At 41.6% G+C, this 25,539-nt stretch overlaps 1 protein-coding gene across 1 annotated transcript; it reads right to left on the bottom strand.

Annotated features, from left to right (window-relative positions):
- Positions 1 to 697: 697 nt before the first annotated feature.
- Myh1 (myosin heavy chain 1) lies at positions 698 to 23,684 on the bottom strand. Its single transcript, XM_003466219.3, has 40 exons — positions 23,665 to 23,684; positions 23,390 to 23,421; positions 21,723 to 21,966; positions 21,488 to 21,631; positions 21,180 to 21,336; positions 20,087 to 20,114; positions 19,222 to 19,330; positions 19,042 to 19,134; positions 18,847 to 18,910; positions 18,071 to 18,169; positions 17,876 to 17,979; positions 17,624 to 17,762; positions 17,394 to 17,512; positions 17,163 to 17,312; positions 16,193 to 16,363; positions 15,375 to 15,687; positions 15,210 to 15,283; positions 14,016 to 14,103; positions 13,812 to 13,929; positions 13,407 to 13,530; positions 13,182 to 13,318; positions 12,838 to 13,093; positions 11,443 to 11,685; positions 11,178 to 11,354; positions 10,861 to 11,006; positions 10,579 to 10,669; positions 10,105 to 10,494; positions 9,418 to 9,544; positions 7,997 to 8,115; positions 7,663 to 7,859; positions 5,847 to 6,030; positions 5,409 to 5,574; positions 5,196 to 5,320; positions 4,505 to 4,813; positions 4,217 to 4,420; positions 3,633 to 3,758; positions 3,379 to 3,549; positions 3,033 to 3,137; positions 2,825 to 2,920; positions 698 to 957 (listed from the first exon to the last, which is right to left on the bottom strand). The coding sequence occupies exons 3-40, from the start codon at positions 21,924 to 21,926 to the stop codon at positions 805 to 807; spliced, it is 5,820 nt and encodes a 1,939-aa protein (XP_003466267.2). The 5' UTR covers positions 21,927 to 21,966; positions 23,390 to 23,421; positions 23,665 to 23,684; the 3' UTR covers positions 698 to 804.
- Between the last annotated feature and the right edge of the window lie 1,855 nt (positions 23,685 to 25,539).

The raw sequence follows: 25,539 nt of genomic DNA, 5'->3' as shown, positions 1-25,539 counted from the left end.
TTTCATTTCTATCACTATAATCTTGTTTCAGTTTTTTTGTGGTTTCTATTTCTTTATTAAACATACTCATTTTGCTTATGCACTATTTGCCAAATGCATGAGCAGAGGTTTTCCTGTAACTCATTGAATTTCTTTATGATGATTATTTTAAGATAATTCATCGATCTTCATTTCTTTGGAGTTAATTACTAGAGCTTTATTCATTTCTTTTGATGAGGTGTTACACTTTCCTGATTCATTATCTGTGTAGCTTACATTGCTATCTGTGTATTTGTAGGAGCAAACATATCTTCCAATCTTTATAGATGAACTTCATCAAGTAAAGACCTCCTCCTGTTAGTCCCTAGGCACTTCAATAACAGAAGCTAGCATTAGGGATGTATTTCAATCATAAATTGGTTGCCTAGTGTATGTGATGCTTTAGGTACAATCTCCAGAACCAAAAACAGAAAAAGCTAGTTGATGTTCTACCCAGTGAAGACCTGTGTTCTACACGTCTGTGGCATATTGCTAGACTCCATCTACTTCCCACAGTGATGGTGTCTGGTGGGACTTACAGGGCTTGGCCTCGCTGTTCTCTATCATGTTTTAGTTCTAGTGATTAAGTACTTTTGCATAAAATGCAAGCAAAACATTTAATATTTTCTTAGTATGTAAAAAGATAAACTGATATGGAAGGAAAAAAAAGGCTCACAAATTCTTGGTAGATAAATTCTTTATCTCCAAAAGTCATAAATACAAAACAGTGACAAAGATTTTCACATTTTGTGTATGTCTTTGGTCACTTTCCTGCATTTGGATGAATTACTCTTCGCTGATGATTTTCGTGTGAACCTCCCGGCTCTTCACCCGGAGTTTGTTGACCTGGGACTCAGCGATGTCAGCCCGTTCCTCAGCTTCCTCCAGCTCGTGCTGGATCTTGCGGAACTTGGAGAGGTTGACATTGGATTGTTCCTCCTTTGAAATAGGAATGCATTGGTGAGAAAAACATGTTCAGATTCCCAGATTCCAGATTTTAGGTCAGTAGGTCTTGAGTTATTTTTTTTTCCACTTAACTATGATTCAGTCTATTAGAAGTATTTTTTTAAAAAGAAAAAAAAAATTTTGAATAGTTTATGTTGTATTAATTCCCATTTGTCTCTTTTTTTTTTTTTTGGTAGGACTGGACATTGAGCCTAAAGCTTCTATACTGACCTACATCACTCCCTATTTTTATTTTTCATTCTGAGACAGGATCTTGCCAAGTTGTTCAGGTAGAAATCAAACTTCTTCAGTGATGGAATTACAGTTACATCACATCAGTCCAGCTCCACTTACACTTCTTGAACTCACAGATATTAGGAAAGACAGGTAACATCTGTTTCTGAACTTTCAGAAGAGGCAGCATTTTAGTGCTACCACTGCATATATCAGGAACCCAGCCTTTCTGCTTTTCAGGCTCCTGAGTCTGGAATTGGATCTTTTAAAAATGCAGGTGGAAAATATTTCTTATACCAAACTCCTAGCCTTGAATCTAAATTATTGCCACTCGAATCTAAATTATTGCCACTTAATGAAGTTTAGAAATTTAGCACATTTTATCTTCCCTAAAATAGATTGAATGGTCTGTGATTATGCTGGAATATAGAGCTGTGAATTTGAGAAGGGTTTCATCTTCAGTAATCATTCTTTAAAAAAAAAAGTAGTGTTAAGAGCCCTTCCAAAATGTGGCATTCAAATTTAGAGCACTGATAAAGCTTAGAATCACTAACTGGTATAGCTTGGTTAAAAAGAAAGCAACTCCTTCTTCCAGATGAGGAAATTGGGAGCTACAGAAAGGTCTGGTGGCTTGTGAGTGTGCACACACGTACATTGTCTGTTCTCTCTTCCTTTCTTGCCCTCACCCCAGGTCTTTCTCTCGGACATTAGAGTTCAGGGGAAAAAGAATCATCAACGAATAGAGGAACTCCCTCCTCCCTAGAATATTGTGTTTGTTTTGTTTTTCCTCTATACTTAGGAAACTGGTATTATTTGATGATTATTTTAGATGAATCCCAGGATGGGAAAATGAGATAAGGTGAGGTGGAGTATTGGTTAGATCATAACTGAGAGCTGCTGAGTTCCATACTCATACGCAACTATTTACGTGACATTTCCACTTGGGTACATGCTGGTGTTTCACATTTAATGTGTATAAAACAATTCCTATTTCTTTCTTGCCCTAGTTCTACAGATTGGTAATCTTATACTGTTCTCCTGCTTACTCACATCATGAACTTGAGAAATTACTTCGATCTCCTCATTTTTACCATTCTGATGTATCGCCTCCTTTCCACCTCTGTAACACAGCTGGGATCTGTCTGCTTCTGTCCCTCTGATCCACCACTGCCTTATCTAAGGAACCCTGGAAAGTTCCTGACGCGCCTCCCTGCACCTCCCAGTGCTACCCAGCGATCTATTCTCCACACGATAGCCAGGATATTCTTTGGAAAATATACACCAGTCATATCTGAGCAAGATGCAAACTCTCTCATTGCAAAACTTCTCCACTGTACTCAGAAAAAGAAGTAACGATTTCTTATCGTGCCTTAGAGGACCGTACAATCGCCTTTCTGCCTCACTTTCTAGCTTTCTCTGTGCTGGTAACTTCCTCATTCTTTCTCTCCTGGAACCACTCTGGTTTACACTCCAAAACTGTGCCTTTGCCCTCCCTCCTTCCTGGGATATCGTGTTTTGTTTGGCTCTTCTCTCCTTATTTTACTCCACACCCCTTTCACCCTTTTAACTGGAGTGGCACACTCTCCCCTGAAAGCGCACCCTCCAGGGCATGCCAAGGGCTCCTTACCGCTTCCTCTGCTTGTCTCTTGTACGCCTTCACCTTGGCTTGCAGTTTGTCCACAAGGTCCTGGAGCCGGAGAACATTCTTGCGGTCCTCCTCGGTCTAGAGTAATGTTTTCAGAATGAGATCTTTGACAATGCAAGTATCATCACATTTTGTTACGGCTTTTGATTCCGTGAAGGCCGGGTAAGCACAGAGAAATCGTTTTCCTTACTTGGTAGGTGAGTTCTTTCACTCTTCTCTCGTGTTTCCGCAGGCCCTTGACGGCTTCAACATTGCGCTTCTGTTCGCTTTCCACTTCCCCTTCAAGTTCACGTACCTGTAAAAAGGTGGGCGTTTCAACAACATTTACGGTCACTCATTCACTCAACAAATTACTGCTTCCTGTAAAGCACAAGCTTCTTTACCATCTTCCTAGGTCTAATTGCCCTATTCTAACCTCTCAGGCAGCAGGGAATACTTTTCCTTCATCTCAGGATGCCCCATATCATCCACCAGGTATCTAAGGCTGCATGCTCGGTTCAAATGAGAAAGGGATAAATGTTGATCAGAAGACCCACCCTGGCCTCCAGCTTCTGGATCTGCTTCTTGCCGCCCTTCAGCGCCAGCTGCTCGGCCTCGTCCAGCCGGTGCTGCAGGTCCTTGACCGTCTGCTCCAGGTTCTTCTTCATGCGCTCCAGGTGGGCGCTGGTGTCCTGCTCCTTCTTCAGCTCCTCGGCCATCATGGCGGCCTGGGGAGCAGAAAACAGAGCCGGTCAGGGGCTGAGAGGGCCCCGCAGGGATCGGGCTGCCCGGCACTGCGTCCCCTGCTCACATCAGTGATGGCCTTCTTGGCCTTCTCCTCTGCGTTGCGGGCTTCCTGGATGATGTCCTCCATCTCGCCCTGGATCTGGGAAATGTCTGTCTCCAGCTTCTTCTTGGTGTTGATCAGGCTGGTGTTCTGGTTAAAAAATTTAGAAATATTAAGTACACAGAGCAAAAGTAGGATACTTTATGTTCTACTGAAGTTAATATATTAAACTATTTTATTAAAATAATTCATTAAATTAACTGGTATCTGTCTTTGTTTCAGTGATCTGAGTTGACAATTTATTTCCAAACGATAGCTAACTGTGTATGCAGTAGTTCAGATAAACAGAATATTGTTCATCCAAAAACAAATGCTTTAAAATTAATTTTCACAGACCACATGAGTAAATTTCCAAATGACATTGATTTGAGCAAGAATTTCATCATTACTCTCTTTTCTTTGTTTCTTTCTCTTTTCTTCTCTCTCTCTTTTTTAAGGCAGTGCAGGGGATTGAACCAGGTCTTACCCTTAGCAGGCAAGTATCATTCTATAGATTCTACAAGTCTTTCCTTCAAATTTTTATGAATCCTTTAACATACAGTCAGTACCTGGGTGTGGAGGAGCTGCACGCGCTCACTGGCATCCAGCAGCTCCTGCTCCGCGATTTTCCTGCTCCTCTCCGTCTGCTCCAGGGTGGCCCGCAGCTCCTCGATCTCAGCCTGCAGCAGGTTTGACCTGCGCTCCACCATGGCCAGCTGCTCCTTCAGGTCCTCCTGGCCCCGGAGAGCGTCATCCAGGTGCAGCTGGGTTTCCTGCGGAATGGACAGTCATTGAGACACTGCACTGCCTGGGCTGCTCTCAGACAGTCATCCTGCAGCCTCTCTGGGGTCACCTACCTTGAGGATGCCTTGGGTGTTCCTGTAGTTCCTCAGGGCCTCGGCGGCCATGCGGTTGGCGTGGTTCAGCTGGATTTCCATCTCGTTCAGGTCCCCCTCCATCTTCTTCTTGAGCCGGATGGCGTCGTTCCTGCTCCTGATCTCAGCGTCCAGGGTGCTCTGCATGGACTCCACCACTCTAATGTGGTTTCTCTTCAGCTGGTCGATTTCCTCATCCTTCTCGGCGATTTTCCTGTCGATTTCAGACTTGACTTGGTTCAGCTCCAGCTGGATGCGCAGGATCTTGCCCTCTTCGTGTTCAAGGGATGCCTTAATGACACAGAAGGTGACGTTAACAAAGGAACTGAAGTGTACGGTATTCTCATAATAGAAATGACTTTAATGTTTGTGCTACCACAATATATTGCTATTTCATTGTTACAGAGTGGCTACCATGTGTTATTACTGGTTTCATATGCTTCAATCTCCATAGCTAGAGAGCAGAAACTTTAACTTGTTTATCTTTGTTTTTTTCATTTTCTAGCACAGCTGTTAAGAGTTCTTAACTGTTAGCTGTGTGCATGTTCAATTATTCATCTTAATCTTTAGTAAGTTGAATAAACATTTTTCGTTTCTCTTGATTTAACAACCTTTACACCTTTAATGCCTAGTACCTCTCAGCTGTCTTACAGTGTACGTTAATAATGTTTACCTCCGCCTCCTCTAAGGCAGCCTGCAGCTCGGTCTTTTCTTGTTCAACCTGCTTCTTAATCTTCTCCAGTTCATGGATACGTTTCCCTCCTTCTGCAATCTGCTCGGTGAGATCGGAAATCTCCTCTAGCAGTGACAAAGAGATAGAAATTTTTTCAGAGAGAGAAAAGCTTCTTCCCAACCTGTTGTTAAAAGAGGGGTAAAATGTACTCACGCTGCAAATTCTTATTTTCCCGCTTCAAGGTTTCCAGTTGGTCTAAGGATTCCTCATACGCGTTTTTAACCTTGAACAGCTCTGTGCTAAGTGAGCGGGACTCCTTTTGGGAAGCTTCGAGTTCAGCGTGTGCTTCTTCGTATTTCTGTTTCCATTCTGCCAGAATCTGTAGGGGAAGGGATGGTCAGGAAGTCTGGCAGAGAAAGTTTGATGAGATGAAAGTTATCTATTCTGCCTAGTCTCGGTTTAGTTGCTCTGGGATTGAAAAATAATTAGGGACAAGAACAGAAAGACCCTCACGCACCTACCAGTGGAACAGAGCTGCTGGAAGCAGCCCTCACATGGTTTGAACAGGACCCACTCAAGGTACTGAGCTATGCTTCGACAATCACTTGTCGAAGTGCACGTCGAATATTGAAACAGAAACCAGACAAATACCTTGTCAAAGTTCCTCTGCTTTTTGTCCAGGGCTGCGCAGGCCGCGTTGGTTCTCTCCACGTCGATCATGAGGTCCTCCACCTCATTCTGCAGCCTCTGCTTCGTCTTCTCCAGGGAGGCGCATTTGGCGTTCACGGCTTCCACGTGCTCCTCTGCATCCTGCAGACGCTGCGCCAGCTTCTTCCTGGAGAGTGAAAGATGGTAACAGAAGTAAGTGGCCAGCTGTAGAGCCAGGTGTTTCAAAGTAAGCACAAGGCAGGGATGTCCACAGTTAGGTTTCTTCAGTGTGTAGCTTCTTGGGCTTATTCGTACATCCAGCTCTGTGTTAACCCATTGCTGCCCTTCTCACCAAATACTAAAGGTGATGAAATCTCAGGATTACCACAGTTCACAGTCTGGCTTTAAGGCCACTGATGATAAGGCTGAGCCAGCACTTACTCTTCAAGGTAACTGGTTTACTCTTTCTTTAGGAAATGTTACTATCTTCCTTGAATTACTGCTGTTTAGGTCGCTGCCTCCACTTATTTTTAAGCCCCAGAGAGTAGAGTCTGTATTTTACTAATCTTTACTCCCATATAAGAAGGTTGTCATAGATACTGAGGACTCAAGTTTTGGATATATCGAATTGGAAATTATATTTTGTCTGTTTTAATTGTATCCTTATTTCTGGCTATTTTTTCACTAGCCCACTAACTAAAATATTTCCTAAATCAATATGATCTTTGCCTTAAGAGTATATCTCAGAATCTCTTCTAAGGCTTCACTAAAACATTAACTGGGTTGTATATTATTTGCAGAGTAAACAGCTAGATGTTGTCTTAAGCTTTCTATTGAATAAGTAGGTCTATTGCTATCCATACTCTTAGTGCAATTCATTCTCAAACTTTTAAATTATAATGAATATTCAGTTCATTATAAAGCAATGTTGTTTGCTTGTTACATATTTTTATGTCTTTAAAGATTTCTGTTTTTCCAAGACAGTCATATTTTTGTATCTAAATAGGTAGAGTTTTACTTTAAAGACTGATTGTTTTACTCTTAGGTATCCATCATCCTGAATCAATAATTCCACTAGTATCTGGGAGGAAGGAAAGGCACAGGAAACTAGAATTAATTCTGATTCTATCAGCACTGTGTAAATGGAAGGAGGTCAAAAGTGCACCCCTTAAAAAATAATTATTAAGTTTTCTATTACCTTATATTCTTTTCCTTTCCACCCTCCAATGCATTTTTTTCTCTCAGCTATGTAATGTATTTGCTCAGATTTATGTTCACGCATGTTGTTTCTCACTAATAAATTCTGCTAATCTAGGGCTCAGCTATCTCTAACATGACATCCGCACAACTGGGCCCAGAGAAGGAACTTATCTCCCCAAGAGTAACTTCTACGTTCTTCTGGTTCTCCTGTTCCCTTTTTGTGTGTGCACCAAGCCCTCTCCAAGCCCAAGACTCCATAAAGGACTCTATCCTCAGCCCCTAGTAAATCTCCCTGTTTCCTGTTTTGTGCACACAGATGCTCCTTCAAATCACCTGCTATGTGTCATTTCATCCATCTCCCGGACTTCTCCCTCAGCCAGACCAGATAAAAGAACTTGCACTGTGTTCTCATCCAAAAGTACCTGCGTCTCTTCCGCAGCGCTCCCGTGCCTGTGATAAAGGCCTCTTTTCTCCTTTCTTTGTCTCTCTATCACTCCAAAATCTTATCATCCACCCTTTAGGTCTCTTTTTTGGCAGTCAGGACCCTTTCCTCACATAGAATTATTACTAATGTACTTTTCTACACAAATATTCCTGTTTTAATAAGTCTGGAGCATACTTGGCCTCCTCCAGCTCCTCCGTGCGCTGGATGGCGTCCGTCTCGTACTTGGTCCTCCACTGAGCGACCTCACTGTTGGCCTTGGACATGGCCCTCTGCAGCTCGGCCTTGGCTTCCTGCTCCTCCTCGTACTGCTCCCGTAGCAGGTCGCAGTCGTGGCGGGAGGACTGCAGGGCGTGCGCAAGGGCACTCTTGGCCTAAAAATGCAGATTGATAATTAAATTATATTTATCTTAAGAGTGATGGTTATGTCCTAAACTCCAGTAGACTGCCAGCAGGAAATCCATAAAAGTAAACAAAAACAACAATAATGGTAACAAAAAGTAGTGCTTGCCTTTACTTCCTCTTCAAGCTGTCTTTTCAGTTCTTCTATCTGTTGTGTGAAAGCCTGTTTGCCCCTGGAGAGCTGAGAAACTAACGAGTCCTTTTCATCCAACTGGCGTGAGTATTCACCTGTGAACACCAAGACCCAGAAAAGTTAACCTGACTTTGGAAATTAAAGCTCTGACACAAGAGTTGGAGCAGAAAAAGTGGGGCCAAGTATGAAATGTGATGGGGAGCATGGGTGACAACTAACCACCGACACCCACGTCACCTCCAGTGAGAAAAACCTACGTAAAAAATGTGACACGTGGGGAAGCGTGGAGGAAGGTTGTGTGCATATACACCACCCCAAAGATTCCAACAAATAGCTAAGATGATCTGATCATAATGTAAAGTGATGAAAGACATGTCTACAAAGAAATATAAATCAAAGCAGCAAAATATCCCCAATACTTTTTAGGTGAGGCAGTCATGTTGTGATTTCCATTTTCACAGAAAGTTAACTAAGACAAAGAATTTATTATACGGGAAACAGGAAGCTTTGAATAATTGACTGTGTACACAGAAGTGATGTTCAAAAAGAAATCCTAGAAGTCTTTTCATATTAATAAATTTTACATTAGAATGAATTTGTTCTGGATAACTAGTGAATTCCCAAACTAAATGCCATTTAAGTTAAATGTCTTTAGTTCTTCAAGTATCATAATTCAGAAAATGCACTAGATTATGTTAGGAGAAAAAAAACTTCAACACTAGTTTTAACCTAGTCATTAAGAAAAGTATCTGTTTTGACAGTTAATAAGAATAAGAATTGTTATTTTTCATATTACTGACCTACTAGTAGTAAACATGGATTAGGATGAGAAACTACAAGGGACATTTTGACTCTGAGAAATAACTTTCTTTTTCATCCTTTATAACAATAATGAAAATTTTATATCTGTAGGAAGAGGAGCAAATTCTGAGATTTTCCAATGTGACTAATCAAAAACATAAACACCTCACTTCCACTGTGCTCAGTTGAGTTGTAGTCCTAAATATTTTCTTACGTAACAGGTCCAGTTACCAACAATTGGCAAGACTTCAGGGAAAGACTAGAGCAAGTTTTCTTGGACAGATTACTTCATTACTCCCGTCCCTGTCACCTTTAAAATGCAACGAATAATACATGGGCAACGTAGGAAAACAAAATAACATTGGGAAAACATTTCAAAAAGTGAAAAGACCTACATTGTATTTGATGACTTTCTGATTAATGATACATTTCCTTTAAATAAATTTTCAAAACCAAATAAGCCCCCTGCCAGGTATTAGTTAGTGCCTCTCAGGGAGATAATATATGATTTCAGGTAATTCAGGGCTAGGTTTTTCAGCAAATTGAACACCCAGGGTGAATTCGTCATTGCAGACGAGCACCCGGAAGGGGCCCACCTGATTCGGTCTGCAGGCGCGCCCGCTGGGCCGTCAGCTCATTGATCATCCGCTGCTGCTCCTCCTCCTTGGTCTTCAGCTCACTCAGTTGATCTTCTAGTGTGCGGCACATCTTCTCAAGGTTTCCCTGCGTTCAAAAAGCGGGAGGAGATATCTCAAGCAAGTACTTGCACCAAAGAAATTGTGCATACATTTCGTAGCTGCAGGACTCACTTATTTTGAAAATAAATTACTTTCCAAACAAACAAAAACAAGGAAAGGGGCCTTAGATTGTGATGGAAATAAGAGCTATACTTAAAATATTGCGACTAAGTTGCTTTGTGAGTGGAACATCTTTATTAAATCATGTTAGATGTGACTGCAAATAATGATACCTGATTAAGCTCGAAATGTTTGTCAGAAGTACAGTATATTTGTGTTTAAGGGGAAAATAAAAAGTCCATAACTGATGCGAAGTGTTTAAAATGTCACGAGTGGATAACTGGATTGCGATTTTTAATTTGGAAACTCTTAAACTTAACACTCTGCATATTACAGGGGTTTGGCTGTTCTCCAAGAGTGAGCAAACAGGTTATCCTTCATCTTGTGTGTTGCCTTGTCTGCCTCCTCTTTCCAATCACTGCTGATTCTTGAAAGGTTCACAGCAGTTCTGCAGAAATATCTCTGAGATTTAAATCATGGTTGTACCTTGGCTTTGGAGACAGTCTCCATGTTACTGGCAAGGTCGTCAATCTCCATCTTCATCTCGCTCTTCTCCTTCTCCAGCTTCTGCTTGACCCGCTGCAGGTTGTCAATCTGCTCCCCCAGCTCGGCCACACTGTCCGCGTGCTTCTTCCTCAGGGTGGCAGCCGTGGCTTCGTGCTGCAGGGTCGCCTCCTCCAGGTCCCTGCGCATTTTCTGGAACTCGGCCTCCCGCTTCTTGTTCAGTTCTATCTGGGCAGAAGTGGCCCCACCGGCTTCCTCCAGCCTCTCGCTGATCTCCTCCAGTTCCCGGGAGAGGTCAGAGCGCTGCTTCTCTGCTTTGGCCCGAGAGGCTCTCTCTGCCTCGATTTCCTCTTCTAGCTCCTCAATGCGGGCCTGGAAAGGGTGAACAGTGTGATCTCAGCTTCCAGTGTTGGGCATGTTTCCTGTTGATTAGGCTGATGGAAATCACGTACTTACCTGTAACTCCTTGATCTTCTTCTGTAGTTGCATACCAAGGGCCTGTTCATCTTCAATCTTGCTTTGCAGATTGCTCATTTCGAATTCTTTTCTGTTGGACAAATACTTTGTATCAGTTGCAGAAATATTAGTAGTAATTTCCCTCTGAAACTTTTGTCCTTACTGCTGCTTTAATCTGCTTTTTTTTTTTGTACTGGGGATCGAACTCATGACCTCACACATGCCAAGCAGGTGCTTGTGCCACTGAGTTAAGTCCCCAGCCCTGTCCTTACAGCTGCTTACTTTTTAAGTTTTTCATCAAGTTGTTGCTTGTCATTTTCTACATCCATCGTGGATTCTTGGGCCAGTTTTAGGTCTCCCTCTAGCTTCCTCTTTGCTCTTTCTAGGTCCATCCGGATTTTCTTTTCTTGTTCCAAAGAGCCTTCAAGCTAAATAGTAACAAGCTATTAGCACAGTTTCAAAATGGCACCATTGCTTATGTTCTGTATTTCTCACTCGTAGAAAGCACTTGGTAAGTCCTCATGGCCCTCATAGGAATACAAACTTTACTTTTGCTTAGTTATAAAATAAAAATTATTTCAACATGATGTTAATCTTACATCATCCACTTGCTGTTCGAGCTTGGTTTTCGCTTTGGTCAGGGTGTTGACTTTGTCCTCCTCTGCCTGCAGGTCATCCAGGGTCTGCTGGTGGGCCTCCTGGAGGGCTTTCTTCTCCTTGGTCAGCTTAGCGATGGTTTCATCCAGGCCTGCCATCTCCTCCGTGAGGTTTTTCACCTGCCCAGGTGAAGGAGATCACGTCCGGTGTGAAGCAGCTGTGCTGGGCGGCAGACCCCTCCGTGGTGTGTCAGAACACGCTCCCTACCTTGTTCTCCGTGGCGTGCTTCTCCTTCTCCACCTTGGCCAGCGTCAGCTCCAGGTCGTCTATGTCTTTCTTCAGCTCTGAGCACTCGTCCTCCAGCTTCCTCTTCTTGGCCGTCAGCTCCGCGTTGATCTCCTCCTCGTCCTCCGCTCTCTCGGTCACCTCCTTGATCTTGGCCTCAAGCTGGATTTTGGTTTTGATCAGCTGGTCACATCTTTCCTCAGCATCCGCCAAGCTATCTGCTTCCTTGAAGAAACAATAGATACATTTAGATTTTAGCTCCTTGGATATTTTCAAATATTATTAATATTTTGAAACTAAGTAATTAAAATGTTTTGAGGCATCAGATTAATTTTTATCTGCTTTCCACCTTGGAGCAAATGTTAGCTGGACACTTATTACAAAACTGGACATTTTTTAAAAAAGAAATTTGAATTGTGGCTCATGGTAAAATTATGATACTGTTATATTTGCTGAGACCTATATTTAACATGCAGTGTATAATTGCAGACCAGTTTGGTGTATTTTTTAAAGTTTAGTATGTATGTAGCCAGTAAACAAAAGAACTTGATGTGTAGAAATTTGGTGGGAGGATACAGCAATATCAGAAAAACATTTTAAAAGCAAGGCGTGTTCTCCAGGGAGGTAACAGTTTGGAATTAAAGGGAACATCTGGAATGACATGTGTTAAAATGTGTTGATTGGAAAAGTCACAAGTGTGTTTCTCATGAAAAATAAAAGGATTTGAGATATAAACTTGTAACAGCACAGGCCATGTTTCCAGGTCAAGTTTGTGTGAAGGGCCTGGAATCTGTCAAATGTTTTTACCACATGGGCTGTTGATGGAATATTATCACAGAGCATCATCCTGTGCCAAAAGAAGGGTATATTTGGTTCAAGTTTAAATACTTCCTTGGGTTATCGCTTCTTTTTTTAACAAAAATTGCTTGTTTCGTGAAAGTATAATGAACCTCTCCTCAATTTACAAACTCTTACTCTGTGCAAGGTACAGTAAAGTCAAAGAAATAACCTAAGTATTTGCAGTTCGTCTTTTCGAAAAATTTTAAACTATATATCCAAAATCTATAGGCCCAATAGAACCAATCAATTACCTTTTTCAATTCAAAGAAATAGAGGATAATTTAATGTCTTGGTAACAGTTTTGGGTCATAAAAAAATGGATTACACAGCAGATTTTGATCAAATATTTTACCCCAATTCTCTGTATATTTATTGGGTCCTCGGAATAGGATTATCAACATAGGCCAATCAAAGGAAATGGGAATTAGAAAAAAGTATATAACGAGCTACTGAACTTCACAGAACTGAGAGCTTCTCTTAGTGATCCCCGAGCTGAAATTTTAGCATCAGATTACAAAAATGGGTTCCGACACTCACAGCTTGCACCTGGAGCTGCAGGTCATTTTTCTCCTGCATGAGAGCTACCATCTTTTCCTCCAGCTCTTTTCTTTTGGCCTCAGCTTTTGCAAGACTTTCTTTAGTTTTTTCAAATTCTTCCTTCATGTTGGCCATCTCCTTCTCTGTCTCTGCGCTCTTCAGCAGGGGCTTGATCTTGAAATACAGCTTCATCCAGGGCCAGTGCTTCACGTTCATGAAGGCGCGGACATTGTACTGGATGCAGAAGATGGACTCTCTGTGATAGGAACAGACATGCGTGAAATCAGATTATACAGATAAAAAACCTAGGGTGGTGGGGCAGAGTACATTATCTTTATTAATACCTCCTCTCCACCATCTTCTGGTACTCCACTCTTGCCAAGAAGCCTCTGCACATGGCCTGGGTTCGAGTAATCAGCTGAGCCAGCTTGTCATCTCTCATCTCCTCTAGGAGCCCCAGAAGGCCAGCTTTGAAAAAGACCTGGACACAGACAATGGTGCGGATGAGAAACCACGCATAGATTTTAAAGGGTCAGGAAAGACATCGAGTTGGATTTAGAGAGCGTTACCTTGGTGTGACCAAATTTATACTGGGTGTGGTCGATGTCGATGGACCCAAGCAGCTTCTCAGAAGCCTTCTTGCTGTCAATGAACTGGCCTTCGGGGATGGCGCTGGCATTCAATACCTTGTATCTGGGTAAGCCAAACAAACAATATGTTCTTGCTCACCAACAAGAAACCTTCCCACCTTAGGAACAACACAGCCATCGGATAGTCAAACACAAAGAATTTATCATATTCTTTCTTTTTGTTCTGTGTATTTAAAAGATTTCATATTTCTAATATGCCCATAAATAGTCTTAATTTGTCTTCAATTGAATTTTAATAGAAGGTATAAAGGATTAATAGAAAGATTCTTCCACTCAATAATTAAATAGCAAGAACCTCTTCAAGTCAGAATGAAAATATCTGACCTCTGTTTGAAGTCTGCATAGAGGATTCTGCTGGGGAAGCCTTTCCTGCAGATGCGGATGCCTTCAAGCACACCGTTACACCGCAGCTGGTGCAGGACCAGTTCGTGCTCCATGGCGCCTGGAAGAAGGAATGCCAGTGCCATATTGCCTGGTCTATAACAAACACACTGTAGCCTGTCTAGGTGAACATCAAAAGCGTCTTACCAGGAGTTTTAGTTTCATTGGGGATGATACAGCGTACAAAGTGGGGGTGAGTGCTCCTCAGATTGGTCATCAGCTTGTTCAGATTCTCCTGGGGATTTATATAAATACTTGATTTTAAAATGCACTGTTAGATGTGCAGATATAGTGATCATGATCCACGACACTGATTCACTTCTGTTGCGTTATATCCATGTTGGAATTTTCAAAGCATTAGCGCTAGAATTTTCACATTCCCAACATGCTCTCCTGCTTTACTTTTTTATGTCTTTTAAACATATATTTCTATAAGCTGTGAAGCGGTTGTTCACTGATACTGAATTACTAACTGTATGTTTTAAATTCAGTATGATATTCTAATCGTGTAGAGTGAATTTGCCTACCCTCTTTTGCCTATAGATGTGGTCTGGATTTACTGTGAATTCAGTATCTTCTCCAAATCTCTCCTTTCTTTCTTGATACAACTTTCAGTTATCTCTAGCTCTTTTTATTACATGTTTATTCCTTTGAGATGCTGAGCTGTGTCTTCCTGCTGGCATCATAGAAAGTGACCTTTTAATCCTCATTCTGTGAGTCAGCATAAAATCGCCAGCCATGTTACCAAGCACAAGTTTCCTGTCCTATGAAACTGTTTTCCCAGAATAATTAGAGCTTCAGTGTTTAGAGGTGTAATCGGTGATTGCCCACAGAAGAGTAAATTTTCCATCAAGAGATTTTTGTTATCACAGCAAACTGTTTTCTCATATTTTCTTTTTTTGCCTCTCTAATACCCACCACTATCCATCTGTCTCTAACCGTTACAGTATGCTCCCTTGAGTTCTATACTAATTCATGTTTAAGCACCTTAATCTCTTGCAGACTCCTCAAGGCTCAAGAAAAAATCTCAGGCTATTCTTAATCTTACGCCAGTGGAATTTAAGTGGCGAAAGACCTCACTCTCAAGGTCTAAAATTGAAAGTTGCCTTCTGATCCTTCTAGAGTTCACTCTTATCCCTATTGGCTTCTGAGTCTTATTGATTGAGGTATGTATTCCAAACTATCCTGCAGCTCTTTAAAACTCATTTCCATCACTATTATCTGATCTATCTTCTCATCACACACAGTTGTGCAATCCCTGCAAGGTTACTTCCTCTTTTCCACACAAAAGAATAGAATCTAATAGCCTAAAGCCAGATGGAGGGCAAACGGAGCTGGTACCCGGAAGAGAGCAGACACGGTCTGGAAAGAGGACCCCTTCTTCTTGCCACCTTTCTTTCCACCACCACCAGCCTCTGAAGGGGAAAAAAAACATAACCAGTTATAAGATACGCTCCCTCAGTTTGCTTTATGCATTACGTAAAATATTAATTTGTTGCAAAGTACCTGCTTCTGCAGCCGCTGCTGCTCCAGAGAAGAGGTAAGCCAGAGTTTTCATGGCTGACTTCTGGTACAGCCCCACCACGGTCTCATTCAGGGGGTCCTTGTTCTTGTCCAGCCAGCCAATTATGTTGTAGTCCACGGTGCCAGCGTAGTGCACCAGGGAGAAGTGGGCCTCGGGCTTGCCTTTGGCGGGCTTGGGCTTTTGGAAGTTGTTGGACTTTCCAAGATGTTGCTCATACAGCTTGTTCTTGAAGGAGGTGTCCGTTGCCTTGGGGAACATGCACTCCTCCTCCAGGATGGAGAAGATGCCCATCGGCTGGAAGGAGGAAAAATAGCTAATGCCATATGAATTATGGAATGCCTATCACGGAGGTGGTACGGATTCAAACTCTGAGATATGGAAGAGTGAGGCAGAGGAGGGTTGGGCTTTTGTGGAGTTTATGTTAAGGACTCTTGGGAGTGTTTGACAGGACTGGAATGTGAAAGCCTCTATCTTAAAGTACTGGGAGTTTATACCTCAAACACAGTAAGAGTGAAGATACAGTTAACCAAGATGCAAGTAAAAATATTCAAATTGGTGCTGTTTTTAACAACGAAAGATAGCTTTAAGCATAAAACTTTGCATTGCAGACTCCGGGTAGTTATAGACTTCTAGACTTAATAGAAACTATTCAGTCTCCCTTTACCAGAAGAGATGCCTCCGAGGTAGCTAAAGAAGGAATTTTCATTTTTGTATACAAGTAGACATTTTTCCTAAGGCATGCACCAAGATTTTCTTTCCTATAAGTAGTATAATCTGTGGTCTGAAAAAGCAAGAGAACCTTCTCGATGAGCTCGATGCAGGCGGCCAGGTCCATGCCAAAGTCAATGAACTCCCACTCGATGCCCTCCTTCTTGTACTCCTCCTGCTCCAGCACAAACATGTGGTGGTTGAAAAACTGTTGCAGCTTCTCGTTGGTGAAGTTGATGCACAGCTGCTCCAGGCTGTTGAACTAATATATGGGAAATACAAATTAATGCTCAGTTTATGGAAGATTCTCTTTGAAAGGTAAATTTCTCCAGCGGCTAGCCTAACTGCCTTCTTAGGAAGCTACAGTTTTGTTCTCTCTGCAGCAAGTCCCTTACTCAAATTGTGCCCAGTTTCTATCAGCTCACACAGATCAGAATGTTTAGAAATGGGACCTCTGTGTGAGGCACACCAGAAGTACTGCTGTGGGGTGGAAGGCCTCAGCAGCTTTATCAATAGTGAAGTTAGCTGTTTAGCATTCTTCCTCAGGCAGACAAATATGACTCTCTCTATAATGCCATGTCTAGCCTCTATACCTGGGTATTGGAGAGATTATTCTATCATTAAAACACTTAACTTCTCTTTGTTAGGTAGATAGGAATCTTACACTCTTTCACGTCCCTTACCATCTTCTTTGTGTCATCTGCCGAGTGCTGACTGTGTGCTCGAGACTGTACTAAAGACTTTAAACTAAGAATATTTTATCAGTAAAAAGACTCAGAAATGAGTAGACTGTGAAGAACCAGGTGTTTCTCAATAGGTCCTCACTGAAATTGCTCACTGGTCGCTTGCCTAGCATACCATTTCCACAAAGCTAGGAGCTGGAAGAGCTGGAGTTTAAATCCGGGTCTTCCTCATTCTAAGCTTCATGCTTTTTCATGAACAAATTCTGGTTCCCTTTCATGTGTCAGTCTAGGTGATGATGCACTCATGTTTCATACAGCCGTTCAACGCAGGACCAAAATATTTGTCAACGTTGCTGCTACAAGTTTCTGCAAACTCACATCAAAGATCTCAAAGCCAGCGATGTCCAAGACCCCGATGAAGTACTGCCGGGGCTGCTTGGTGTCCAGCTGCTGGTTGATGCGGGTGACCATCCACAGGAACATCTTCTCGTAGACGGCCTTGGCCAGCGCGCCCACTGCGTTGTACACCTTCACAGATACAGTGTAATAAGGACCCCGATGTCACAAAGACTGGGATGCTCATGTAACCCATCAAAGCCGCTTGCTCACCTGCTGCACAGTCTGGCCTTTGGTGACATACTCATTGCCGACCTTGACCCTGGGGTAGCAGAGGGCCTTGAGCAGGTCAGCAGAGTTCAGACTCTGGAGATAAGCTGCCTTGTCCGCAACTGTAAAAACATAGTTCGTTTACCCAACATGACTTGCAGAGTGCATGAGTTTGGATGGGCTTTTTGGCCCTATGTGCTCTTACTAAAGCCCAGTGAAGGTCCATTTAGTACCTTCAGTGCCGTCTGGCTCTGCCTGCTCCTCACGTTGCTTTTGCTTGAACTTCATGTTCCCATAATGCATCACAGCCCCTGTGAGCTTATAGATGGACACTCGTTCATCAGACGTAAAGCCCAGAATGTCAATGGCACTCTGGTGGAAGAGAGAAGACCAACGTTATGGAAGAAGACTTCTAACTTACGTAGGAGAATGTGTACTTTGTTCTAAACCACACCCATGGTCAGCTATTATGAACCACAACTTACATCTGTGGCCATCAGCTCTTCCTGGTCATCGATACTGGGGACCGTGATTTCCCCTTGGCTGACAAAGGCATAGTCATAGGGGTTGGTGGTGATCAGGAGCATTTCTGTGTGCAGAGAATCCAGAGGATACGTTTTACATTAGAAGATGCTAGTAGAACAGTTCACTTTTAACCTGTGAATTTAAGTATTTCTTACCAATTAGATCTGGCTTCTTATTAGACATGATCTGATAAAATATATGGTAGCTTCTTTCAGCCTTTAGCTGGAAAGTAACTCTAGACTTCTCCAGAAGATCTGTAGTAAAGGGTAGACATAGGATTGCAGGAAAATTATAAAGTGAGCTACTGTGATTTTAGAACTTGAGCCAATAGTTAAATCTTACTGGTCTCTAGAGATTTCACTGAATATTTCCATGAAATATCACATATCGTGACTCTAGAGAGTGAAATATGTTGGTCAAACACATGTTCACTTCTCATACAGAAAAACACTGATATCTAAAAAGCCTAGCATTAAGATTTCTCTATTTGGGGTCTCTATCTGGCATTAAGATTTCCCTATTTGGGGTCTCTATCTGGCATTAAGATCTCTCTGATTTGGGGTCTCTTGTGTTATTCTATGAGAGGCGTTACTAAGAGCAACAGTTATAAATGCTCAGATGAGGAAGAAATCACATATTCTCAACCCACCAGGCACTCATTTATCTAACCTTACTGATATTTTTTTCTTTGAAAAATTTAAAATTATTCTGAGGCCACCAGCAGTTACTGGTGGTTTGTAGAGAATCATTAGCTCATGCTTGAAGTGCGTGGGGTGCACTGTGAGCTCTGGCTAAGGCTGGCACTAACCACAAGCATGTCTGGCAGCAGCCTGGAGTTTTATGGGCTCTACATTCAGCAGGAGCTGCAGAGTGTTCTTCCAAACCATCATTTGTCATTCTTGGATTCTGCTTAGGAGGTCCCGTTACTCACATGTTTCAATATCAGCAGAAGCCAATTTTCCTGTGGTACCAAAGTGGATCCTGATGAATTTACCCTGTCAAAAAGGACACTGTCATCCGCAAATCTTGAGACACATAAGAGTGATACAATTGAAACTGTGTTTTCAGGTGTGCTTTCTCGGGCATCTGAAGGGCGAGAGGACCTATCTGAGGCCAAGAGACTTACAAAGCGGGAGGAGTTGTCATTCCTCACGGTCTTGGCGTTGCCAAAGGCCTCCAGGAGGGGGTTGGCACTGATGATCTGATCTTCCAGGGTCCCCTGCAGAGGAAAGAGCAGAGCTCGCATGGGACCCAGACTTCTGAGACCCCAGCAGAGTCCTGGGTCTCGCTCCAGCCGCAGACCCACCTGCATTTTGCCACCTTCCTCCTTCTTCTTCTCCCCAGTAACTGCAATTGTTGCAAAGTACTGGATGACACGTTTCGTGTTCACAGTCTTCCCTGCCCCGGATTCTCCGCTGACCAACAAAACCATAGACATATGTGAGAAATTAAGCGCTGTGACAAATGAAACTATTTCTACCATAGCTCTTCTACCTCATGCCTCTGTATTTATGTATCTCCGAGAGCTTTCTAGATCTTTCTCTCCAGCCTACAAATGGTTCCTATCGTTTCTCTCCTTTGCTCTGATAAGTAGAGAAATTAATTCATTTTCATATCACCCTTTAAAATGTTTCAGGCTTTTTTCTAGTTTTTAAGGCCTGTGACTCAGAGGGTCCACAAGGCAGCCACTTGACAACTGTGTGATAAATGAAACAATTATCAAGAAAAATCTACAAAATATGCAGGTTTCTTCAGCTGTCTTTGACTAGAGATGAAGCTCATGTTAGGTCTTTGAAGGTATAGGATAGACATTTTCTGAGAAGGTCCACTGACTGTGTTCACAGACTTCTCTATCTTCTGAAGGCTGTAGGCTACTCTCTGCACTGAGCTGGGCTCTGGCCAAGCTCGGAGAAGTATTTTACGCTTCCTCCTTCTAGGAGAGTCCTTTGAAACTTTCAGGACTAGGTCAGCAAATGCCTATGTAGTTGGGAGCATTTTTATTTTATAGTCTTAATCTTTACCCCACCGTAAAATTAAAACATTACAATGTCTTATTCCTAAATGAGTATGCCATTGCATTAGTATAGGGATATTAACTAATTTTCTCTCTTGGTTTATTATTTTCCCAGTGAGATTAAAATACTAATACGTATCAGAATAAGAATACGTACGTGATTAAGATAGACTGATTCTCCCGATCTAGAAGAAAACATGAGCGGTCAGTATACAATCTGAATATGAGTATCATATTTTCCGTAGAGCTTTTCAGCATATTATTATGAAGTTGTACACATTATTACTCTTTGCCTTTTGTAAAAAAAAAAAAAAAAAAAAAAAAAAAAAACTGGCTGGAAGAGAATTTTTATTATTAGGAAGAGGAACATAAACTATGGTTATATCTTAAGCTCCTTAAGTCACCACAGGAAGTTATCTTGCTGTTTTAATTTAAAGAGAAGTCTGAGGTGTGTCTTCTAGCTTCCATCTATAGATCTCACTGCAGTTGTCTGTTGCTTGACGCATGGAACTGTAAAATGCATACGATGCTAAGGGTTTGGACTGTGGTTAGACAGGTTAAAATAATGTGAACCCAAGGTTGAGATTGCATTTCTAAATAGGTCAACTGGCGTCATGTAGAGAAAAAAAGCTGTTGTCTCAGTGATCACAGAGTACAAATTTAACTATGATCAGGCCTCACAAAAGTGTGACACTGTGTTAAAGAAAGACAATAAAAGAAGGGGGCTGAATCAAAATGAAATTCTTTCAGGAAAAAAAGAAGAACTTCTGTTTATAGGTATGTGGCTCCAAACCATTGTCTTGATTCAAGGCTATTATTTTTGGGATGTACTCTGATGATTTTTAAGTTATAATAATGCTTTTAAAAGTATATAAATTATGAGCAATAGGAAATGGAAGCACTAAAAAAATCAAAAACATATTTTTCATTTCTAGTCACAAAATTTACGATTGTTACTTAGCCTTCCTTCTAGTATTCAGATGAATAAATTTTATTTAAAGCATGTGTTTGCATGTTAAAAGACTTAATAGGGCTGACGCATCAGAAGGTTCTAGAGAGATAATGGGGAGTGGAGCTGGAAAAGCTGGGTTTCACTCTCAGCAGTGATGGTATATAGCTTCCTGTGCTTTGGTCATCTCTTCTGAGCAACCAGAGGGTTGGCCTAAGTTATCTTTGAAGGTCTTTTGCTCTAGGACTTTGTGATTATGGATGATGAAATTATTTATAGGAAAATCAATTCACCCACTCACCGGTCAGCATGAACTGGTAGGCGTTGTCCGAGATGGAGAAGATGTGGGGCGGGGCCTCCTGGCGCTTCTTGCCTCTGTAGGCTGTCACCACCTCGGGGTTGTACACCGGCAGCCACTTGTAGGGGTTGACGGTGACGCAGAAGAGGCCCGAGTAGGTCTGGACCAATAAATAAATAAATAAGTACATGCACGCATACCTACATATTTTACAAGAAATACAATGATTCAATGGGTATGTCAACCATCTACTGTTTTTAAAATAATATTAGCCACCTTCATGACCACAGGGTCATGGGAAGGACACTCACGTAGATCATCCAGGCTGCGTAACGCTCTTTGAGGTTGTACAGCACCGCAGGCTCGTGCAGGTGGGTCATCATGGCCATGTCCTCGATCTTGTCGTATTTGGGAGGGTTCATGGGGAACACCTGGTCATCCTTCACTGTTACAGTCTGTTCAGTAAAACAAGGGAGATCAATCAGAATGTGCCAGCTACATCACCTCAAAGTGTGGGGCCTCATCAGCTCCAGATGCTTCACTTACAGCTCCGCCTTCTGTCTTGGCTGTCACCTTCCCCCCTTCCCTGCTCTGTACGGTCGCCTTCACAAAGGACTCTTTGGCGTCCACCACAAAGACAGAGGACTTGGCATCAAAAGGCTTGTTCTGAGCTTCGATTCGCTCCTTTTCAGACTTTCGGAGGTAAGGAGCAGCCTCCCCAAAAATGGCCATCTCAGAGTCGGAACTCATGGCTGCAGGTTATTGATGGCAGCCCGGCTAAGGACCTTGCCTGGCAAAATAAGAAAAGAAATAATAGATGTTTTAAAACTGGAGCATTGAATTCATATTTTAAGAGGTTTTTGAAGATGCACTGACCAGTTGGATGCTTGGCATTGCACTGGCTAGCACCTCCTCCCTAGCTTGGCTGTTGAAATATCAGTCTGCTTGCGCTGTGCCAGTGTTGACAGGTACTTAATCATGCATTTGGAAAGAGACAGTTGTTTCTGTATCTCCAACTGTGGTACTGGAGCTACTTTCTGTGCTTTACTTGAGAATATATATTACATATATGCATATACATGTATATTTTTATAAGCTTGCTATCATTGTTTGTAAAGAACAAAAGCTAAGATAGTGATGATCTCTGACTCTGCCTCATCTCCCCACTGGATTACAAGCACCTTGTAGTCAGAGAGCAACAATTCCCTCTTAAGCATCCTCGGATATCTGAGAATACATGCTGGATACAGAGAAAGGCTCGGAGCTGGTTTTGTAATGTAAAACAATCAGAGTATGCAGCTCAAATTTTTGGAACTGTTTTGTACATGATAAAAATTTTTTCATTATAAACCTGGGGGTTACAAAGACTTGGCTAATGCTAAAGAAATGAAAATATAAGGAGCTTTGCATTGTTTTGTTAAAAATGGTCTAGTATACATCAATTTTTCTTGTTCCATTATCATAATTTTGACAATCTTAGCTTTTGCATTAGTTTTTGGTATTTTTGAAAGATGTATTACACCTGTTATGACCTGTATTTTTTCTGTTACAAATGTACTCATTAAAGCATCACAAAACTTTATCCTTGCAAATCCATCTCTTACATTCATGAATCCACTAACAATCCCATATATAGTTTACAAAAACAAAGGAAAGTTTACTGTTCATGAAAATTCACTTGAGTAAACTTTTAACATTTTTCCATTCAAACTTCAGTGACTCCAATAATAATTAAAGTGATTTGTCTCACTGAAACCATTTTTTCATGCCAGGTTTCAAAATTTCCCATTTTATAGATTATGAAACATCATGAGAATTTAGAATTTGGATCATACTATATACCCAATTAGATTCACCTCCAAATCCTTCCATCAGTGCTGAGAGATGTGCAAAGGAAAATTTACATTTTCCCTCTTAATGAATAAACTCTGAGCAGGCACATCACATGCTGTAATTATTTAAAAGACAAAGTACAGTGCTAGAAATAGAAAAAATGTACGTAGAAAAGGCTCTGAGAAAAACATTTTCATACATTGCAAAGGATGTGAATTAATGAGACCCAGTTTCTAAAATCTTAGAGTTGTTCAAGAGAAGCCTGATCAGCTGTGAAACTGAAATGTTTTTATTTTTTAACCTCTTAAGTCTCTTCCCAAATCATTGCCTGAAGATTTCTGGTTCTCTGGGAGCCATTATAAAAATAATCAGGATCTTACCTGTAGGGATGAAACCTTGAAGTGGGTCAGAACTGTAAGAAAAAGAACAAATTTCCTCTGGTTAAATTCTAGTTAATTCCCAACAATAGCCCATTCTTTAGCTGAGAACCAGGACATGCCTGGGAAGACCACAACATCGAATTAAAATCGCTATGGGTTAGTGTGGTGCTTCGGTGGCAGGGCTGCCAACAGTGGGAGCCAGGATGTGTGGCATGCATGCAGGGAGCCTGGCATCTCTGTGTCCTCCAGACCAGGGCGTCCTCACACACTCTTACCTTGAAGCTTTATGAGGAAAGACAAGTCACTGTCATTCCAAGGGTCCTTTTATAGGATCAAATATGGAAAACACGTAACCTCCTCCTCTTTCTTAAAACATATTTGGCAAAACATGTTTTTGGCAAAGAAGATCTCCAAGCCTAATTCCCCTCATATTAAAGATGTTTGGATATAATTAGAAATATTCCCTCTCACATTGGGTTAAGTATATGAATCAATCTCCTATAAATAATTTGAGTCGTTGGCAATCTAGAAGAGATCTGCCCTTGGAATAATGTAAGGTGTTGTTTCAAAGACAGCTAAGTTGTGGAATGCCTGGACTTTGTTGACTGTTGCTTCTGTTTCATCCAGTTGCCTGTGTGAAGTCTTCAAGTGTCTGCACAATTGCAATATTATACTAGGGAGAAAGCCTCTGCTCCTCGGCTGTGGATTATAAAAAGAATACTGGTTCCTCTCAAGACGACATGATTTTTTTTCTTGCACTTTACTGTACTTTGCAAGGATGCTCCAAAACTTAATTTTAAAACTTGCTTCACGAAGAAGTGCCAAAGATAGTATCTTTTGTCTCTTCCTCCGGTCCCCTCTGATTCATTCTCACTTCAGACTTGTTCCAAAGTTGCACTGCCTTGCGGAGCAGAGATGTTCTCTTTCTCTCACTTAAAAAACTCAAGTTGCTTGAGAAGTGCTGTGTCTTCTACAAAACCGAACATCGGAAAATATTAAAAACAGAACATGTCTCTATGTCAATATTAACATGTATAACTTTTCTACCATTTTCTGTCCCTAATGTTCATTTAATGTTTTGCCTGAAACAATATGTGAGCATCGTTTTCTATTCTGACTTTTAATTTTAAAATGCGTTTGTTTTATTGTCCGTCACCTTGCATCTCTCTCTCTCTCTCTGTCAGCATTCTGTTGCCAGGACTAAAGCCAGTTTGCCCTGTGTTGTTCTATTTCTGTATCATTTTATATAAATTTTAATCAGTGTCTGCCTTGTCAAAGCAGTACCTGGCAGTACTAGTTTTAATGGTCATATGATTTTGTCACTGAGAGAGACATATTTTTCTTTCTACAAATAAAGCAAAACTCAGATCCAAAGGACAGAAGGCTCTCCCCAGACCACAGGGCAGTCTAGGTCCCAGTTACCTGACTCACCGTCCAACATGCTTGCTGGTGACATTCTTCTTACTTGGAGGTGATTAAAGCCACTAAGAGGGGTCTCCCAGGGGATGTGCATCCAAGAGGGGCTTTCCTGGCCAGCTACCAGCCCACCGTGTCATCACAGGTACATCGTTCTGCTTTCTTACATGTGTGTTTATTAGGCACCTGTAAAATGTTGAGTGGTGATTCTCAGGAAGAAAGAACATTTTAATAACACTCTCATTAGAATTTGATGAGAATTTGGGAACAGCCTTTGTCGTTTTCTGGCAAGCTTTTCAACAGGCAGAAACTAATATTTCATTTTTGGTCTCAGTACTGCCAAGATATGAGACACTTGGGCACTGCTGGGTGAGGCAGGAACAAAATAAAAGAGGAACCAGGACAATGAGCCAAGTTCTACCTCTTTTTAAGGCTGGTGTGATACTGTGAATCTCATTTACCTCTTCACCTGCCTCCACTGTCTTATTCAAATCCTTCTCACCTGGTGTTATTTAAGTCAGGCTAGTCTAGCTTCCTATGCAGATGCTGGGTGAGTATTTAGGTCTTCTTCAGTGCTGGCAAGGAAGATGATATTCTTGGCTGTATATCTTAGATGCATCCAGTACTAAAAATCTGAACACGCTAGGAAATTTACTGAGTAATCTGGAGAGCTGGCATTTCAAATTTTTGTACCACACTTGTACTTATGATGATGTGTGTATACATTTGAATAA

This window comes from Cavia porcellus, unplaced genomic scaffold (genome assembly GCF_034190915.1).
Source record: "Cavia porcellus strain 051 isolate PalLab524CR breed Dunkin Hartley unplaced genomic scaffold, mCavPor4.1 scaffold_32, whole genome shotgun sequence".
NCBI classification, from domain to species: domain Eukaryota; kingdom Metazoa; phylum Chordata; class Mammalia; order Rodentia; family Caviidae; genus Cavia; species Cavia porcellus.
The sequence above is the reverse complement of the archived record's forward strand: the minus strand, read 5'-3'. Positions and strand labels throughout refer to the sequence as shown.

Bases quoted from the DNA above. Each gene is read 5' to 3' on its own strand.
- Myh1 (XM_003466219.3), bottom strand. From the start codon at position 21,926: ATGAGTTCCGACTCTGAGATGGCCATTTTTGGGGAGGCTGCTCCTTAC. The intron at 9,545-10,104 runs GTACAACCATGA...TTTTGAACGCAG, and splicing joins AGACTGTCTCCAAAGCCAAG to GGAAACCTTGAGAAGATGTG. The intron at 4,814-5,195 runs GTAAACATTATT...TGTGTCATTAAG, and splicing joins CTGCCTTAGAGGAGGCGGAG to GCATCCCTTGAACACGAAGA.